Genomic DNA, 19,648 nt, shown 5'->3' on the forward strand with positions numbered 1-19,648 from the left:
TTTTTGGATCACCAGTACGTCTAGTGAAGAGAATATTAAAACGCCATCTGCATACGTTGCTAGTTTCTGGGCACCAAAAGGAAAGGGAATTCCCTCGATCCTGGCATTATTCCTGAAATCATGAAGTAGAGGTACTATCGTAAGAAGGAACAGAGAAGGGAATAAGGTACACCCTTGCCCGGTGCCTTGAGCTAGAGTGACACTCTTTGAGGACTGTCCGTCAATCTTAAATCTTCACCAAGGGCTGAGAGTTGAGTGACAGGGCCCTGTGGATTAAGGCTGGGGCAAAGTTGAATCTTTTCGAGGATCGCTAGGATGAAATATTATGAAAATTTGTTAAAGGCCTTTTCTGCGTCAAGGGCTGTGACCATCAGAGGTGGATGTGAGTTTGGTTTTTTTAAGATGTGAAAAAATAGCCTAATATTGTCCGCTGCTAATCTATCCTCGATAAAGCCTGTTTGTGTTGGATGAAATAAGATGGGAAAGATACCTTCTGGTCTTAGGGCGAGGATTTGGGCAAATATCTTGAAGTCCGTGTTTAAGAGAGATATGGGCCTGTAGGTTTTGGGGTCTGGGGGGTCTCTGCCCTGTTTGGGGATAACTACAGTGAACGCTTCAGGGGCAGTGGCTGAATTTTCCATGATGCTGAGAAGTGCATAATTAGTTCTTCCAGGCGAAGCAGAAGGGAAATTTGGAAAGTTTTATAGAGGGGTGCTGGAAAGCCGCACGGCCTAGGGGCCTATCTGCATTTGAGCAATTTGATAGACTTAATTATTTCCAAAATATCCATTTTTTAATTTAGATCTTTGTTCGCCTTGCCGGAGAGCACTGAGATATTCAGACCACCGATTTTTTGCAGAGATCAATATGGGCGATCTATTTGGGGTTGTAGAGGTCTGTGTAGAAGGAAAGAATGGAGCCCAACATTTCATTAGACTCTGTATGAGTGGTACCATTTTTACCTTCACAGGAATCTGGTTTGCCGTGTTTTTAGGTCTGAGACAGTGTGCTATAGTTGTATTATGTTCTAACAAGGTTTTTGCAATTAAAGTTAGTTGACGATTTGCGGGGTCTCTGTATTCATATTTGAGAAGTTTTATTTTGGGTGTTATCTGTCTCTCACAGGTAGGAGATCTTTCTAGTTCAGGACGTTTCATTTTGGATTCTAGAACATTCAGTTTGTTGTTCGCCTCTTTGTGTTTTTTGGTCAATATTCCTGTGATTTTGCCTCTGATGGTGGCTTTCATTGCATCCCAGATGATTTCAGGAGATAGACTTTGGATGTATTTTCTTTGGAAAAATGCGAGGATTGGATCATTTATTGATTTTTGGTGCAATTGAGTCATTAGGGTTATCGTCATCTGTTCGCGATGATCTGTTCTTGAGTTCTGGCGTGGACAGAGTGATGTACAGGTGTATGAAGGATGGTCTGAAATAAGTGTGGGTTCTATCTACGGGCTCAGCAATTGTGATGTAAGTGGGCAGCTACACATTAGAGAGCGAATTCTAGAAAAGGTATTGTGTGGGTGAGAAAAAAAGCAAATGTACTACCAGTTGGATTAGGAAGACGCCAAATGTGTGTAATGTTGTTGAATTCACATTGAAGTGTCATTAGCAGTGGCGGCCGGAGCAGATCTGGGTGGTGAGCTCAGGGGGGTGGAGATACTCTTCACTGCGTCTCTTCTCTGTTGTATCTCCGCATCTCTTCCCGACGAGTCTGGCCGGAACAGAAGCAGGAAGCACGCAGGCTCCTTAAGCTAATCACGACACTGCTGGCGGACGCATCTTGATTGGTCTGAGCACTGTGGTTCGGCGCTCAGACGGGGACAGGGAGCCCGTGCATGTTCCCCACCCAGGCTGTGCAATACAGCCTGGTGAAGAACATGCTAAGTGCGCATGACTGTTTGACCAGCCCGAGACGGCCGACCAAACCGCCAAGCGCACTTAAAGTGCAGTAACCACTTCTCCAAGAATTCAAGTGCATTGGGTCCGGATTCAGACACTTTGTTTGTTAAGGTCTATCCACAATTGCGGATCGTCAGCGGGAGCTGCATATATGGGGGCGCGAAGAGGGCTTTTGCATCTTTGTTTAATTTGGAAGCTAATCATCATCGTGGAGGGATTCAATGGGGTTTGTACTCGCCTTTGTGGCGCTAGGCGTGATGACGCCATTTTTTGTTGTGTGCTGGGGAGCAGATGTGATCTTGTATCCAGGAATGTTACGCTCTTCTTGTTTCTGTTGGTCCAATTTTTATCACCGACAGGAGTTTATTGTCCCCTTTGAGTTTGTTGCAATAGTCTAAAATCGTTTTACGTTTGACCGGGTGGTTTAGTCCCTTGGTATTAAGTGACAGAATTATAAGCGATCTATTTGCCACCGTGGAATGAGGCGTTGTGCTTTACGGGGCGTTTGCAGCGTTGGAGTAAGACCAAAGCGATACTATACAGGAGATGAAATATTATCTTTGGGATTGCTGATAAGGGACTGATATGCAGAGACCTCACAAAAATAGAGGCATGAGAAACTGTAGTAGGGAAGGAGGTGGGAAGGAAAGGGAAGATGGTAGACAGGCTTGCGTAGTAGGGTGAGTAGAGCAATGCTAAGGGCACCTTGATGGAGACCCATCTCCACAACTGGAGTGAGCTTGAAAGAAACAAAAGCATAAAGAGAAACCCCCCAGAAAACTACAACGCCCCTCAACCTGGGACAGAGAGGCTATTTAATCAGAGATTAGGTAATCTATTACATATGTAAGCATAGTTACTGAGTTAGGTGATAAGAAGAGAGGGTGTTATTGCCCAGTGAAGGATGGAAGGTCGTATTTGGTGGAGTGCACACAAGAAATGCCCTGGTGACCCTCCGAGGTGAATTGGTGGCCCTCCGAGGTAAGTAGAGTGTTAGTGGCTTAGTTAAGGACTTGGAATGCACAGGTTAGGTACTAGGTAGTTAAGTGTGGCTACCAAGCGGAGGTCAAAGAGAGTTCGGGTAAACCTCTAAGGTTTAGAAGACCCATCGGGTGAAGAGAACAGTCCTGGATGGGTAGGACATTAGTGGCCATCCGAGCGCGTCCATTCTTCATCCAACAGGCAGAAGACGGTAGTGGAAACTCTGCACTGTCGTTGCAAGGAGGGGGAGGGGTTTTACTATTCATCAGTGTCCATAGCACAGCTGTTTCAGCAGCGTCATCGGGATGTCTACACCACATGAGCTCAAGCCTACTGCTGTAAAAAGTAGGCCTCGGCCGAGTTCCTCGTGACTAAAACACTCCACCGCGCTACGCAGAGTTCCACAAGCAGCGGAGTGCGTTTGGTCATGCCGGTTGCATTGATTTTCAGTGCTGGGTGTTTGCACCGCGCTGTAAAATCAGCGCAAACTGCACCATGCGCAGCGCAAGAGGGTGCTGCTTGTTTTCTTGCCGCTTTTGTAGATTGTATACCCGAGCTGCAGCTTTCTCAACGTGAATGGGTTTGTCAACGCTAGGAGGAAGACCATCGGTGACCGTCCGCGTTAAGAAATCTGACCGCCCGCGTTGAGAAATCTCGCCGGGAGGTGGAGTTTCCTTGCTCGCGCTCGCCAACTTGACGTTGGCTGGTGCGGAAAAAACTCTGCTCTGCTCTGCTACGTGGATTGGACTTTTTGGGAAATCCACAAACTCTGCGCACGGAGCGGAGTACACCGTCCAGGCCTAGTAAAAGATCTGGTTGTCACCAGATACAGCGTAGCGCACATCCTCTGACGTCACACATTGCAAGGCTGTGAGACCCGACATCAAAGATTCCCAGGGCTAGTTCAAGGCTGGAACATATCTTCTACTCAGAATCTGTCATCATAAACTGCCCTCCCTGTCGTGAGCCACAAATTCATCCCAACACAGAACCCCTTGTCAAGACTTACAATCCCACCCAGGTTTGGAAAGCCAGCGCCTCCCTTTGCTGCCCTCAGATCATCCGGGCACCACTGCCTACAATGCAGTTTGTTTGTAAATGTAATAATAATGTTAATTAGGAGGTGATACGCTGCCAAACTTGCCAAAATGATAGGTTTTACTGTCCAGCAGCGGCTTGAATTGCTGATTCAAAAGCCCCTCCCAGAGTTATTTCACCCAGTTAGCCACACACTGGGGAACCCCAGTGTCCCTGATATAAGAATAACCACATGTGGGGGTGGGGAGCGGGTTTAGGGGGGATTCCTCATAGCTCCAAATCCCCAATCCTGAACCACCCCTGTCTGCTGATGGAGACGTAAACAAGCATGGCTGCCTTAAATGTGGTAGTGTTTAGAAGGTTCGGGGGAGTTAAACGCTCGCTGCTGATGGAGACGTAAACAAACATGGCTGCCTTAACTGTGGTAGCGCTTTAGATGATTTGGGGGGGGGGGGGGGTTAAACGCTCGCTGCTGATGGAGACGTAAACAAACATGGCTGCCTTAACTGTGGTAGTGCTTAGATGATTGGGGGGGGGGGGGTGAAACGCTCGCTGCTGATGGAGACGTAAACAAACATGGCTGCCTTAACTGTGGTAGTGCTTGAGATGATTTGGGGGGGGGGGGGTTAAACGCTCGCTGCTGATGGAGACGTAAACAAACATGGCTGCCTTAACTGTGGTAGTGCTTAGATGATTGGGGGGGGGGGGGGGGGTGAAACGCTCGCTGCTGATGGAGACGTAAACAAACATGGCTGCCTTAACTGTGGTAGTGCTTTAGATGATTGGGGGGGGGGGTTAAACGCTCGCTGCTGATGGAGACGTAAAGAAACATGGCTGCCTTAACTGTGGTAGTGCTTTAGATGATTGGAGGGGGGGGGGGGGGTTAAACGCTCGCTGCTGATGGAGACGTAAACAAGCATGGCTGCCTTAACTGTGGTAGTGCTTTAGATGATTCGGGGAGGTTAAACGCTCGCTGCTGGTGGAGACGTAAACAAACATGGCTGCCTTAACTGTGGTAGTGCTTTAGATGATTTGGGGGGGGGGGGGGGTTAAACGCTCGCTGCTGATGGAGACGTAAACAAACATGGCTGCCTTAACTGTGGTAGTGCTTAGATGATTGGGGGGGGGGGGGGGGTGAAACGCTCGCTGCTGATGGAGACGTAAACAAACATGGCTGCCTTAACTGTGGTAGTGCTTTAGATGATTTGGGGGGGGTTAAACGCTCGCTGCTGATGGAGACGTAAACAAACATGGCTGCCTTAACTGTGGTAGTGCTTTAGATGATTGGGGGGGGGGGTTAAACGCTCGCTGCTGATGGAGACGTAAACAAGCATGGCTGCCTTAACTGTGGTAGTGCTTTAGATGATTCGGGGAGGTTAAACGCTCGCTGCTGATGGAGACGTACACAAGCATGGCTGCCTTAACTGTGGTAGTGCTTTAGATGATTCGGGGAGGTTAAACGCTCGCTGCTGATGGAGACGTAAACAAGCATGGCTGCCATAACTGTGGTAGTGCTTTAGATGATTCGGGGAGGTTAAACGCTCGCTGCTGATGGAGACGTACACAAACATGGCTGCCTTAGCTGTGATAGTGTTTGGAAGGTTCGGGGGAGTTAAACGCTCGCTGCTGATGGAGACGTACACAACCATGGCTGCGTTATCTGTGCCAGCCTGCTCTCAAAAGAACAGAGCCGCAGTGTCAGCCACATCTGCAGGTATCACCAAGGGATGGAGAGCGGCTGGTGGTGAAACTGGCCACAATATGCTCCATCACATTCCGTCCCCACATCTCAGCCTGCCGCACCGTCACGGTGGGTAGAAGGGGCACGCCCTCTGCTATTACGCATTCCAGGACAAACACGTTTTATTATTTTTAGCCCTCACCAGAAATGTCGGCTGGTGCTGAAAGGGCAGTGAAAGCCACCTTGCTATCTGGAAGGCAGATTTCATCACGACCTTTCACGTGGCCGCCGTGGTGAAGATGTTATTTCACCACCTTAAATTACGGAGAGGTATGTTGCCATTCTGCCAAAGGGAGAATCGAGTGGCAGTGCCAAGGGGCGCGGCTCCTCGCCGCACTCGAAGCACTTCTTTTCTTTTCGCAGGGTGCGCTTAGAAGGCCTCGTCTCTTAAAATAGTGTGACAATAATCGGCCAGGCTTGAAATACATTTGCCAGGGCTCACCCACCAGCCTGCGGCGCCCGCCCTCCCCGTGTGTCCAAAGCTCAACCTTGGAAAGCTGTGTTTCACGATGGGTGCTGCGAGGGGGGGTGCCGAGGGTGGTGTAAAGGCGGTGGTGGGCCCTAGGCCCTCATGCTGCAAGCACTCATGCACTGACGCAGGACACACTGGAGGTATGGTGCAACTGGCCCAGAGCACGTGCGCTCGGCCTCTTTTATTGATGGTGTGTCACATGACCAGTGACATCAGTGGTGGGTGGGTGTTCAGTGTGAATACAGGCTTCAGCACTAGACTGCTGACTTGTGCTGGGCATTACAGGTGGCACTGCTTCGGAGAGGCTGCGCTGGGAGCGCGCTCTCCTAGTGTGAGGCTCGTGTAACTTCAACTATACGCGTGTGCACCCAGCGTCTCCTGCCTAGGGGGCCTGCGAGTGAAGGTGGCGCATAGAAACCAACAGATTCTATAGAGGCGCCCTGGCGTTGCCTCTGCTTCAGTGAAAGGGGGGAAATGCAGCGCCCCCCCCAATATTTGGGTTCAAAATCTCCCTCTCTGCTAGTTAAACTGTTGGCATGTGTGGTGGCACTGCCCCTTCCCCGCAGAGCTGCTCCAAGCTGCCAGGTTACTCAAAACCGTAAACTGCAGGTCTGTCCCTCACACTTCGCCATCCAGCACACTGCTTCTAAGCGCTGTGTCCCACCCATGACGCGATAACCGCACCTCAGAGGTCCACACACTCCATGGAAAGACTTCTCACTCAGACTCAAAAGCAAAGACGGCCTTTCAACATCAGACCCCACGCAGTGCAGCTAGCTATATACAGCGCCTGGATGCACCCGCGGTGAGAAGAGCGCTATACAGATACTGACTGATTCATTCATTGGTTGATAGATAGATGTTGCAAAACACTCCAATAAAATACACTTTGCTGCTGTTTGAGTGGGTGTTAAATAAAATAAAATACACTTCGATGCTGTTTGAGTGGGTGTACAATACATTAAAATACACTTTGCAGCTGTTTGAGGGGTGTGTAGGGCTTCAATGTCCTAAAATGCCAGTGCTATCGGAAGTGACGTCATGTACCCTTTTGACTGCCCCATAAAGACATTACAGGATTGCCCCCCTCCCCACATTCGTAGCCCCCCAACAGCCTCCTATTTGCTCCTCAGAGTTTAGGGGAGGGGCATGGAGTTGAAATGACAGAACTGAAAACGAGGCTGGTGGAATCCTCTTTACTTCCTGTTCCGCTGCTGCCCCCATGACCCCAGGGCAGAGGCGGAAAGGGCAGTGCCAGGAGTAGCAACAAGACGTCCAAAGGGAGCAGCTGAGACCCCTAACTAACCCCAACTACGTCATGACCGAGCGCCTCCATTCCTTCTGGGTGAATCGAAGGGCGGCATCTCGACTCATACTGCTCTGGCGCTAATGTCCCTGTTATTACAGTAATAATATCATGTTGCAGAAACGTTTAAGGTTTAATTATACTTAATGCATGTTTCCTAATCAGTGATTATCATTTCACAAGGCGCTATGAATAGAATTCCTAGGAGTGCACCATGTGAAACCGCACGGAGCCGACTCTGTAGAGAGTCGGTATCAGAAGAGAGCGCCTACCGCCTCGCCGACCCCTCTAGGTGCTATTCTTGTGCTGTGAGCATGATCAGACCACAATACCAGGGGTATGAAAGCTCTTAGAGGGCACCCAGAGCCAGTACTGGCTGAGGCCAGACTGTGACACCTACAATTCTTGGCCTTGTTATATCTAAAGCAGACATGCTTACTATTGCTATCCCTATTCATGTAGATTGGTCCGACCACTTCTACGTCCCCTTCTCTCTTCACCTATCACACTCTATTACTCTTGGCCAACCTAAAAGGACTACTACGTGGTCCGGTAACACTAAAAACATTGACTCGACACTCTCTGTGATTCCGCTATGCTATCACTTCCAAGACTAGACCCGAACTTAGATGTCAACGATCTCACCTCCCAATACCTCTCAGTCTTTGTAGTCGAAATCAATAGCGTCGCTCCTCTCCAAAGCAAAAGGAAAAGGCCTATTCCCTCCACACCTTGGTTCAACAAATCCCTTTATGATGAAAGGAAGAACATGAGAATCCTGGAGAAACAATGGAGACAAGCTCCCTCCACCACTAATCTGACTACGTTACGATCAGCAAGATCCAAATACCACAAACACATCTTCCTTGAAAAAGCATCACACTTCGGAACCCTCCTCAACTCAGCCACAAACATTTCGACTTCATCAAAAATCCAAACTGCTCTCCCCCAACCTCCAAGCAGGAGGATTCTCCAAAGAAGGCAGCGGAATTCGCTATATTCTTTGACGAAAAAGTGAAATCATTGGAGAAGCAGGTCACTCATCCTACCCCTCTAGAGGAGCGTAAATCCTTAGTCATTTGGCAGAACTTTGACCCCATCTCTGAAGATGCCCTCCTCAATTGCATCCGCGAAACAAAGCCCTCCAACCATTCTCTTGACTCCATCCCTAGTAACATTGCTATTGACTTCTACACCCATACTATTTCTTATTGGACCACACTGGTCAACCTCTCCCTCTGTCAAGGCTCCCTTCCTGTTACCTTTAAAACAGGACAGGTTACCCCTCTTCTTAAAAAACCCACCGCTGATGCGAACGACCTCAACAACTTCTGCCCCATCACCAACATCCCTTTTCTTGCGAAAATCACAGAAAGATGTGCAGCAAAACAAATTTCCAGTCATATCAAGGACAATGATCTTCTTGACAATTTCCAGTCCGGCTTCATTCAAAACTGCAGCACGGAAACAGCCCTGCTGCAAGTGATTGATGACGCGCTGCGGATACTCCATTCAAGGGAATCTTGTCTTCTGATTCTTCTTAATCTTTCTGCAGCCTTTGACACTGTCAATCACAACACTCTCCTTAACACTCTTCAACAGAGAATGCGTTTGGAAGCACAGGGCTTAATTGGTTTGCCTCTCTCTTTTCGGACAGATCCCAAATGGCCAAAATAGCGAACAGTCTTTTGTCTTCATTGGCGTCCCTCAAGGTTCTATCCTTGCACCCACATTGTTCAATCTCTATTTAGAACCATTGGGAAATCTCCTAAGTAAATCTGGGATCCTCTACCATCTCTACGCGGATGACACCCAAATCTACCTTAAGATGTCCTCCACACACGATCTCTCCGTCCTCAACTCTACTCTCTACTCTATTCAAAACTGGATGTTAACTCATCAACTCATTCTGAATCCCTCCAAAAGAGAATTCCTCCTCCTCTCAACCTCTCTCTCTCCTCCTCCTGTTCAATCTTGGATGGATCAGCTGAATGTACTTAACAGTAAACCGATCATTGTCGACAGCGCAAAATCCCTTGGTGTCGTACTCGACAAAAGGCTCAATTTACTCTCCCACATCAACTCCATTGCAAAGAATGCTCTATACCAACTTTGCCTTCTTTGGGGGATTCAACGCATCTTCCAGGAGCAAGACCTTAAAACCCTGGTCCAATCGCTGGTTCTCTCTAGATTGGACTACTGCAATTCTCTTCTTACTGGCCTCCCCAAATCCCACCATCCGTTCTCCATTCAGCAGCTCTTTTTATAGTTGGGGCCAAAAGAAGTGATCAAATCACACCCATTTTGTCTTCCCTTCGTTGGCTTCCCATCAAGGCAAGATCAATGTACAAGACGTCTTGTATCACCCACAAAGCCTTGAACACTTCCTCCCCACGCTAGCTGGCAAATAAACTGAATATCTCTGGAGGCTCTAGACCGCCTAGTAATGGGGAAAAATTACTGCTTGAGCCTCCCACTTTCAAAAGGAAAGATCGATGGTGCAATCTTTCTCAGGAAAGGAGGTGAGAATCTGGAACTCGCTTCCGCCGCAGCTCCGCACCACCACCTCTACCCGGACCTTCAAAATTTTCCTCAAATCTCCTCTCCCAAAAACACTTCCAGAACTCATGCATGCCCTTTCAAGACCCTCAAGGAAGTTCTTTCACTATTGTAAATTTGTATTCTATGCCTGTACAAGTGTCATCCCAGTGTGTTTTTGTGTTTTAAGTGACTGTCATCTATTGTTGTTTTGTACCTCTTCTTGTATTTCATTTCATTCTGTAACATGTACATTTGTAACAATCTCCTCATGTAACGTACTTGGTCCTATTGTAAAGCGCTCTGACACCTTTGGGTAAAGTCCGCACTATATAAAAATGCATAAATAAATAAATAAACATAGAGAGTCATTGCTGGGAGGTGACGCGAAGCATTCTAGCGTATGGCGGAAACTGTAAGTCTGTCTGATGACGGAGAACCCTCCGGCCTGTACCCCCGCTTCCTGGCCCAGTGGTGCTCTTAGCTCCACGGACGGAAGCTGAGAGGGTACTTACTAAAGGTTGAGGGTGGACACTGGAGGTGCTGCCCAGTTTTGCACTACCGTCTTTTATGAGGGTCAGTAAATCGATGCAACGCTTTGCATCCGTTGTAAATGCATCTGCTAATTTTCGGTGTTTTGGGTCCAGTCATGAAGTTTGCTGCCGGGAACAAAGTTATCCGCTCTCACTTTCCTGGAAAGATTTTATAGTCGACTGAAGAGAGATGGTCCTCCATGAACTAGGAAGATACCACCGAGCATAGACCCCCTCAAAAGTGAAAGACCTAAAAGGCAAGTGCACTTCCGCTGGAAGACTTTTGTCTCCAAGTGGCAGCCGCACTTAAAACTACCTTTTAAATCAGACACAAAGGCCTTGTCCACGCCTGCGCACAGTCAGTGCACTCCGCTGCTTTTCAGCTAGGTATGCACTATATAAGTAACATATACTTACATAAATACATATATATATATACATAATTGGTGCGCTCCAGTAATCATGGGCAAATTAATATTCAATGCCGGGCAAAAGGGAAGCAGCCAATGGACTAATCAATGGGCAGCACTTCACACCCCTCACCCCCAGGCATGAGTGGGGTGGAATGGACTGTGTCTATCATTTGTTCCCCTAAATACCCGCCTCGGTTGAGATGTTAGGTCTGTTCCCGTAGAAGGCTTTCTTGTAAAAAAAAACTCACAGTTACAGTCATATGAAGAATATCGGGACACATCAATCTACCTAAAAAAGGAGGGAACAAAACTCTCTTTTGAGCATACTCAACCGAATTTATGAGCACCCTCTGGTCATAATCAGGCCTGGTATGGTGCTTAAATTGAGCCAGTGGTGTCCAGTGCTCCGCACAGGCCCTTACTTGTCAACAGAGGCACTTATGACATTCTGCCACATGGTGGCGTTGCTCATCTAATTTAGAGATGAGCACAACAACGGTTGTTTATGAATACAATATATATGAACAATTACGGATGCCTGCCTCCCCAGCCATTCCTATTGCTTTGGGGACCTGGAATAGTCTGAACTGTCACCCTTGCAGGACAGAGGTGGTCAGTAGTTGTTTTAGTGTCGTAATTGGCAGCAAAGACAGGGTAACGGGGGGTGCAAGCGGAAGTGGCCTCCAGACGAGGGCCCTGGCACAAATTATTTTACAAGTTAAGCACTGGCTAGGTAGCTTGTAGTGTTCAATAGAAGAAAAAGAGGGAGAGGGGACACCGAGCACAAAGTTTATATGAATCCCTGATTGACAGGCGGCGGTCAGTGGGTTGAATCCAGTTCTCACTCAATCACATCACTGCTACTCATGAAAAGTTATGTTAGTACTTACACAGCTCTCTGCACTATGGTCACAGCAAAGCATTCACAGCTGTGACCTCTGACCCCTGTTCTTTAAGATCCCCTGATAGCTCATGATGTCAACACACCCTTTGAGAACATCATGAGGCATTCATATGACGCGAAAAATCCCTCAAACTGTTAACATTGGGGGTACTTGCGAAAACGGGGAACTGAATAAGAATCTTGCAATCGATCAGGCTAATCTACGAATTTGGACCCTAATGCTGTTTCTAAAAAAATTAACATTGACTAAGGAGACGGGGTGCCCAAATTATTGCAGCAATAGGATATGTTGTGATTTGGTGCACAATATGTTTGCTGTTGCAGGATCTTTCTTTCTCCTGGAGATGCCTAGTAAATGACTGTGAGAGGCCAAAACATGTCAACATAAAATTCAGACAAAGATTGAAATAAAGGAAGTGATGGAAGAGCACGTGTATTTTAGAGGAACTCTAGCAGACAAACTGAAAGAACTGTTTGAATACTTTTTACATCTACACAGTAATCCAAGCTCGAAGGGTTGAAAGTGCTGGATAAAACATTACAAGGACTATTTTCTCTGTTTTTATACTGCGGATTAAATATGTATTCTTGCAAAAAAGGATGTCAACAGGGTATGAGGATGCAAGTTTAAAATCACAAAGAAATAAAAATAAATTAATTTGTGACAAATGATATGGAGCGTCTACGGATGGCTCCTCAAAATGTACTGCCCGTCTAGACACTGGGGATCCTTGGTTGCGTGTACTGTCAATAAGGCAGTACTGAAGTGTCTAAAGTTAGATCAGTTATGGACACATTCTAAGTCTTTTGGAAAAAATCAGGAAACATTGGATATGATTTGATAGGAAAATACAGGAGACAGGAAGATTCCTCTAAATGTATGGCCCCGTCTGAGATGGTAGAACAGCATCCATGGAGGGGTCCTCTAAATGTACTACCACGGCTCGGGTGGTAGAACAGCGTCCACCGAAGGATCTTCTAAATATACTACCACGGCTGAGATGGTAGAACAGCGTCCACGGAAGGATCTTCTAAATGTACCACCACGGCTGAGATGGTAGAACAGCGTCCACGGAAGGATCTTCTAAATGTACCACCACGGCTGAGATGGTAGAAGAGCGTCCACGGAAGGATCTTCTAAATGTACTACCACGGCTGAGATGGTAGAACAGCATCCACGGAAGGGTCCTCTAAACATACCACCAGGTCTGAGATGAAAAGGACAGCATCCATGGAAGGTGTTAAGAGTAGTAAATCTCTACCTCCCTATATTCTCTTACCTCTCCATATTTTTGTCCTCGATATTTTGGTTACGATATTAAGGTATCACAATATTCCCTACTCAATGGAGCCTCTTCTCAAGCTGCATTTTGTAGTACTTTAGTTGTATCACAATGGTACTACCAACTTACTACATAATGCTGTTTACAAACCTACATGTGGATATTCCCCCTCCACTGCTCCTATTGTTTTCTGTGTCAATATCTCCACCTGACTGTGGAGCCTCCGCACACGTAAGTAAATGTGTTAGTACTAAAAGTGCAAGGACCAGGAAGCAGTGGCTGGAAAATGGGGCATACTTGCTATCAAAGCAGAGAGGCTTAGGAGAGGAGGTGTGATGTGGTGCAAAAACATGTAAAGGACACTAAATGTAGGCGGAATCATATGCCGGGACTCGCATATATGTGCGGTGTAGAAAGTACTATCACTAACTACAGAGAGGACGTGATTCGAAGTTAATGAACTTGAAAGGCACACTTTACACCTCAAATATATGTGCCCTGAAGAAGTCCCAATGTCACACATCGAAACGTGTTAGCTGTGTCCTTGTCCATACTTTTAAAGTTGAAGCAAATAAATAAAGAATTACATATTTTCCATATATGTAGTCTGTGATGTCTATATCCAGTGATTCGAATCCAATGTAACTCTGACTAATTTGATTCATATTTGTAATTTCAGACTTTCATTTTGACCTTCTCTGGTATCTTTTGCGTTAAACGCTTTTAGTAGTGCTTCTCCCTCTTGTCTGTTGAAGGTTAAGAGAGGAACTAGGAGGGATCAATGGAGGGTTAGAGAGGGGTTGAGGGAGAGACTTGCACGGCCCACAAAAGAGTAAGCCCATTCCTATCTACAAACTGCATGTCTCATATGATTACAGCCTAAAAGGGCTCAAAACAGTCGTACACGTGCTCCTGCTCATACTTGGAGTAAAGCCGGCATCACACGTCGCCAACCCCTGGTTCTAGAGGGAGGAACATAAAATAAAACCCAATACGACATAGTGCTAAATTGATTTAAGTTATTTTAAATAATTGCAGATATACAGTTTTGAAATAATGATCTGAAATAAAATATATCTTTTATTTCATTTTACCATACTTTATTAACCTTTTTTATTTAAAAATAAATAATGATCTTTCTATGGTAAAGTATAGAGAAAAGTTAAAAGGAAAAGTATTTTATGCCAAATATGAATGTAAATACATTTTATATATTCATTTAAAATGTGGAACAAAAAACATTTTAAGGGCACATTAATCAATTTAAATTTAAAATGTGATTATATAGAAAATATCAAATTAAATGAATATGAATTTTTCGTAAATTTAAACTATAAAAAAATCCCACCTGGAGTAAAAATAATATATTTGTAATATTTATTAACTACTATTAAACATAGAATATATAATTAATAAATGTAATGTAATTATACTTTAATAAAATAAATTACATTAATTTTTAAATTGAAAAAGGTATTAAAAGATGTTAAAATACAATTAAAGCTATGGTTTATATTTCGATAATTTTTTAAACATTACATTTCATTATATATATATTTTTAACTATTATAAATAATTGCAGTGAATGTTCTATTATTTCCTATGGGTTATTCTTTGAAGCCCCTATGTCCATTATTTTTTATGGAACGATGTTGTAGTATCAGTAGTTTGCTGTGTGTGGTGCTGGACTTACTGCTGCCTTTACACTGATAAATATGACTCTACTCCCTATTTCAGGTGGTGGGACTGCAAATCTACATTTTTGAGTAACTTCACACTAATAAATAATGGAGAGTCAAAAGTAGTAAAGTTACTCCAAAGTGTAATAGTAAATTTACAAATGTGGATTTACCTTTGTGAATGGGCCCCAATGTTGCACACTAGAACCGTTCACCAGAAGTAGTTTGTAAAGGCTCGAACGGATAGGGCAGTCTTCAGGGCCGGCTCCTCAGTGATGATTCAATGTAACAGGGCCCAGTGCAGGTCGCCGCAAGCTCTATGACCGCATGATGTGGTGGCATCCTCTCTGATAATGGAGGATAGGTTGGAAGAATCTGGATTTCTGGAGCCCAATCTAAAAATGTAGCTACCACGCGTCTTCTAATTCAATTTATCTGTTATCTCAGATTGCATGTGTCCTAATGTGTGGCATGGCTGGGGATTAGCAATTCCATATGTTTTCATCTTTGTTTATTTTATTTTTATTTATAATTTTTTTCATTTAGAGAGTTTTATATAGCGCGAATGTGACCCTTGGGCATCAGAGCGCTTCACAGTTACATATACATGAGGTAGGTTTGAGATACAACTCGCAAAACATTACCATATAGTGAATGAGGTAGGTAAGTATAGAGCTATATAGTAAACGTATCACACTGATATGAGGTAGGTTAGGTATACGTCTAAAAGGGATATATCCTAGAATATGTACAATGGTTTGGTAAAATTAAGCTAGTATTAACATCGGGATTACACATTTCTATATAATTTCAGTCTGCGTCTATCTCCCAGGTTATCATATATGTTATTCTACTAGCCTACTATATTGTATGTTTTATTCCTGTACAAATAGTTCCAAATTGTCTTTATCTGTGCAATCTTCCTCCAGGTTCTGGGTAGGTATAGCGCCGCTAGGTTGTTCCCCGTTTAACTAGAGACTTTCTCTTTCTTCCATTCGATGTTCCGTTTTGGCACATCTAAGACGCGGTGACGGTGAAGTCCGTTCTTGTCTATGTAAGGAACTTACTCATTAGGAAGATCTTAGCTTCCTTTTTAAATGTTGCTGTGTTTGTAATTTTCCTGATATTCGGAGGGAGTGAGTTCCAAGTTCTGGGGGCTGCCCCAGAGAAAGCTCTGTCATATGTTTTCTTCTTCCGGAAGATGGGTGGCCTCAACAGCAGCTCCTTGGCACTTGTGGCTGGTCTGCCTCCTCCAGACAGCTAAATCTTCTGGGCCAGGTATCTTGGTGTTTTGTAGTGGAGCGCTTTGTGGGTGATACATGCCATTTTAAATTGTATTCTGGCTTCATATGGTAGCCAGTTTAATGCTTTTAGGTGTGGTGAGATATGGTCGAATTTCCTCGATCCGGTAATGAGCCTTGCTGCTGCATTAAGGCATGCTTTTAGTGGTGCCGTGGAAATTTTTGATAGACCTGCTAAGGTTGTACATCTGTATTCAATCCTTGAGATAACTAATGATTGTATTGCCAGTTTGAGATCTGCCGACGAGATGAATGGTTTCACTTTCCGTATGTAGTTCAAGTGAAAGCGGGCATTTTTTGCCATTGATTTGATGTGGGCTTTCATGTCTAGATTCTTATCCAATGTGATTCCTAATGATCATCTTCTTCTTCTTCTGTCATTTCAGATGATCATGGTCAATCAATCCGGAACCTATACCACCTTCCAGGCTCCCAGCACCCTCCAGAATGCCTCCAATACAACCCTCATATCAGACGACAGAGATGACAATCTTGCCAAGGTACAGATCGCCATCCTGGCCATCCTCTTCGTCTGTGCGACCCTGAGCAACTTCCTCATTCTCTTCGTTCTGCTGAAGCGACGGAAGCACAATGCCTTGATGCACACATTCATGATCAACCTCTGCATCGCCGACCTGGTCGTTGCCTTCTTTCAGGTCCTTCCGCAGTTGGTCTGGGTCATCACCGATAGGTTCAGGGGGCCGGATATCCTCTGCCGCCTCATTAAGTACTTGCAAGTTGTTGGGATGTTTGCCTCATCCTATATGATTGTGGCTATGACCTTCGACAGGCACCAGGCTATTTGTCGACCAATGATGACCTACAAGAAGGGCGTGGCCCGATGGAATGTTCCAGTTTTCGTGGCTTGGGCAGCCTCCCTGATTCTCAGCATCCCTCAAATTTTCATCTTCTCCAAGATCAAACTTCCCACCGGGACATATGAATGCTACGGAGACTTCATCGAGCCATGGGGCACAAAAGCCTATATCACCTGGATGACAACAGCGGTATTTGTCCTGCCCACCCTAGTCATCGCCACATGCCAGGTGCTAATTTTTAAGGAAATTCATGACAGCATCTACTTGAAATCGGAGAGGATCACAGCGATGATAAAGAAGAAGACCCAGCTGGTGAACGGGAAGGACACGCAAAAGTCCGAAGTCACTACCGCCATGACGAAGACGATCAGGATGACCATGGTCATCGTCTTGGTCTATGTTGTGTGCTGGGCGCCATTTTTCCTGATCCAGATGTGGTCAGTCTGGGACCCCAATGCAGAAACAGAACGTAAGTAAACCTTTGCATCTAATTACCAGAGCGAGCAGGTGTTGATAGGTGGACATGCATTGGCAGGGAAGAGGGCACCTTAGAGCTATCCTGGGGCATCGTTGCTTTGTATTCTACCCAGCAAAATAGTGATTTAGTTTTTCTATTGTCACAACAAATCAGTTACAAAAACAGTGGTAAAGCTAATAGGCCTTGGTTTTATCATGAGTGTGCCATACTGTTGGCTTTGCCAATGCTTGTCATTGTTTAAAAAAAGAAAAAGACAAAAAAACTAAATACTGATACATGTAAATGTAAATGCAAATGTAAATGTATTTATATAGCGCAAATCGCCCACATCGCAGGCATCTATGCGCTTGCTTAAGGAACCCGTCCTGGTATTCCCCTGTGAGATACCCCAGCAGGGTATCCACAAGGTGAAAGCCAGGCATCCCGCCGCGAGGGGCCGTTGTGGAGATTAAGCAAGCTATTGCCCAGAGTCGCAGAGTGTGAACCCGTGAGTCGAGTAGGCACCGGAGCGAGAAAATATCGAATCCGTGGAATTATTGAGCCCAACCCCCGTCGGGGCGGGGAATTGAACCCTGGTCCAGGGCCGATCTCAGCTTCCGGGTCTGCCGCCTCTAACCCCTGAGCCACACTTCTCCTGTCTTATAGTAACTCAAAACTGTACATTGAATCACTGTTTGTAATCAATGGCATGGTTAATCTTTCAAATACCTTTCACCCACAAAACTCTGAGCAGCATTTAAGAGTCAGAAGGTAAAGGGAATCTTTTGGCAAGGCCTAATTTACTTGATCTCTGCAGTAGCACCGGGTGCAGATTTATGGGCCTCCAGGTGAAGAGTCATGCTAAGCACACCTTCTGCCTCAGATGCCAGCTAAGGGAGTGAATTAATAGGATTGTACAGAGGCTATGCTCCAGGGGAGGGACAAACACAAGAAGAGGAAGGTAAACCATTGAATAAGAAGCAAGCACACGAGAATGACAATAAAGCCAGCCAATGTACACGTTGGGTGGGATGTGAGCTTGCACTGTCTAAAAAGAGGGTGTGCTGTCTAGCCACCCACCTTCTGAAAGAAGAGACACTCCAGCCACTATTACCAAACTCAGTGGTCTCATGCTCATCCAAGGAGGAGCCTTCCTGGGTGAATCCATGTGTTTCAGGCCCCGTGTCATGCTGCTGTCTTGGAACACCAAGTTAGCGCCTCCCTGGGGATCTCAAGGATAGATCTGCTGTCCCTTGACGCTAAAGTCAGGTCTGCTGACAGCAGAACTCCTGTCCATAGAAACCTGACCTCACTGCGTTGTTCTCCTGGAGAAGGGAAGTAAAGTCTCCTCTCTCCTCTCCTATCTTGTCTGAGTCAAGGGTTTCATGAAGGTAGAAATTATGGGTCTGCAGTGTTTTTAGGTTTGCAGGTCAATATCTTCTGAGGGTACAACCTATGCATGTACACGCTTTCCTAGAACTGAGAGTCAGAACAACCCATGCATGTACACACGCTGCTAGATCTGAGAGTCCGTGGAACCTATGCATGTAAACCCTGTCCTAGATCTAGAAATCAGAATAAGGTATTCATGTACCATGGTGCTAGATCTGGGCGTCAGTAGAACCAATGCATGTACACGCTCTCTTAGATCTAGGAGTCAAGGTCGTCTGAAGGTAGAACCAATGCATGCTATGCTCTCTTCACTGGCGTAACGAAAAGTGAGGGGGCCTCCCTGCACGGTACTTAGAGGGGCCCCCTCCGAGCTCAATTAGGAGCTCTCCGGCCAGGGTGCAGTGCTGAGGGGGCCCCTTGGAGCTAGGGGTCCCCCCGCACTGTTACGTCCATGGCTCTCTTAGTTCTACAAATCAGTAGAACCTATACATATGCACGCTCACTTAGATCTAGGACTCCGTAGAACCTATGTATGTACACGCACAATGATCTGGGAGTCAGTAGAATCTATGCATGCACACACTCTCCTAGATCAGGGAATCAGTAGAACCTATGCATGTACATGCACTCTTAGATCTGGGAGTCAATGGCGCCTATCCATGTACATGCGCTCTTAGATCTGGGAGTCAATGAAGCCTATCCATGTACATGCTCGCTTAGATCTGGGAGTCAATGGAGTCTATCCGTGTACATGCGCTCTTCTGGGAGTCAATGGAGCCTATCCATGTACATGCGCTCTTAGATCTGGGAGTCAATGGAGCCTATCCATGTACATGCGCTCTTAGGTCTGGGAGTCAATGGAGCCTATCCATGGGCATGCTCTCTTA

The 19,648-nt window shown here is 45.8% G+C and overlaps 1 protein-coding gene across 1 annotated transcript in view; it reads left to right on the forward strand.

Moving 5' to 3' along the window:
* AVPR2 (arginine vasopressin receptor 2) overlaps positions 1-19,648 on the forward strand; it is a 66,559-nt gene that overhangs the window by 25,546 nt on the left and 21,365 nt on the right. Inside the window, exon 2 of the mRNA XM_086940239.1 lies at positions 16,481-17,381. Within this exon, the coding sequence (XP_086796365.1) occupies positions 16,481-17,381 (901 nt within the window). The remainder of the gene's footprint in view (positions 1-16,480; positions 17,382-19,648) is intronic.

This window comes from Lissotriton vulgaris, chromosome 10 (genome assembly GCF_964263255.1).
Source record: "Lissotriton vulgaris chromosome 10, aLisVul1.2, whole genome shotgun sequence".
Classification (NCBI taxonomy): Eukaryota; Metazoa; Chordata; class Amphibia; order Caudata; family Salamandridae; genus Lissotriton; species Lissotriton vulgaris.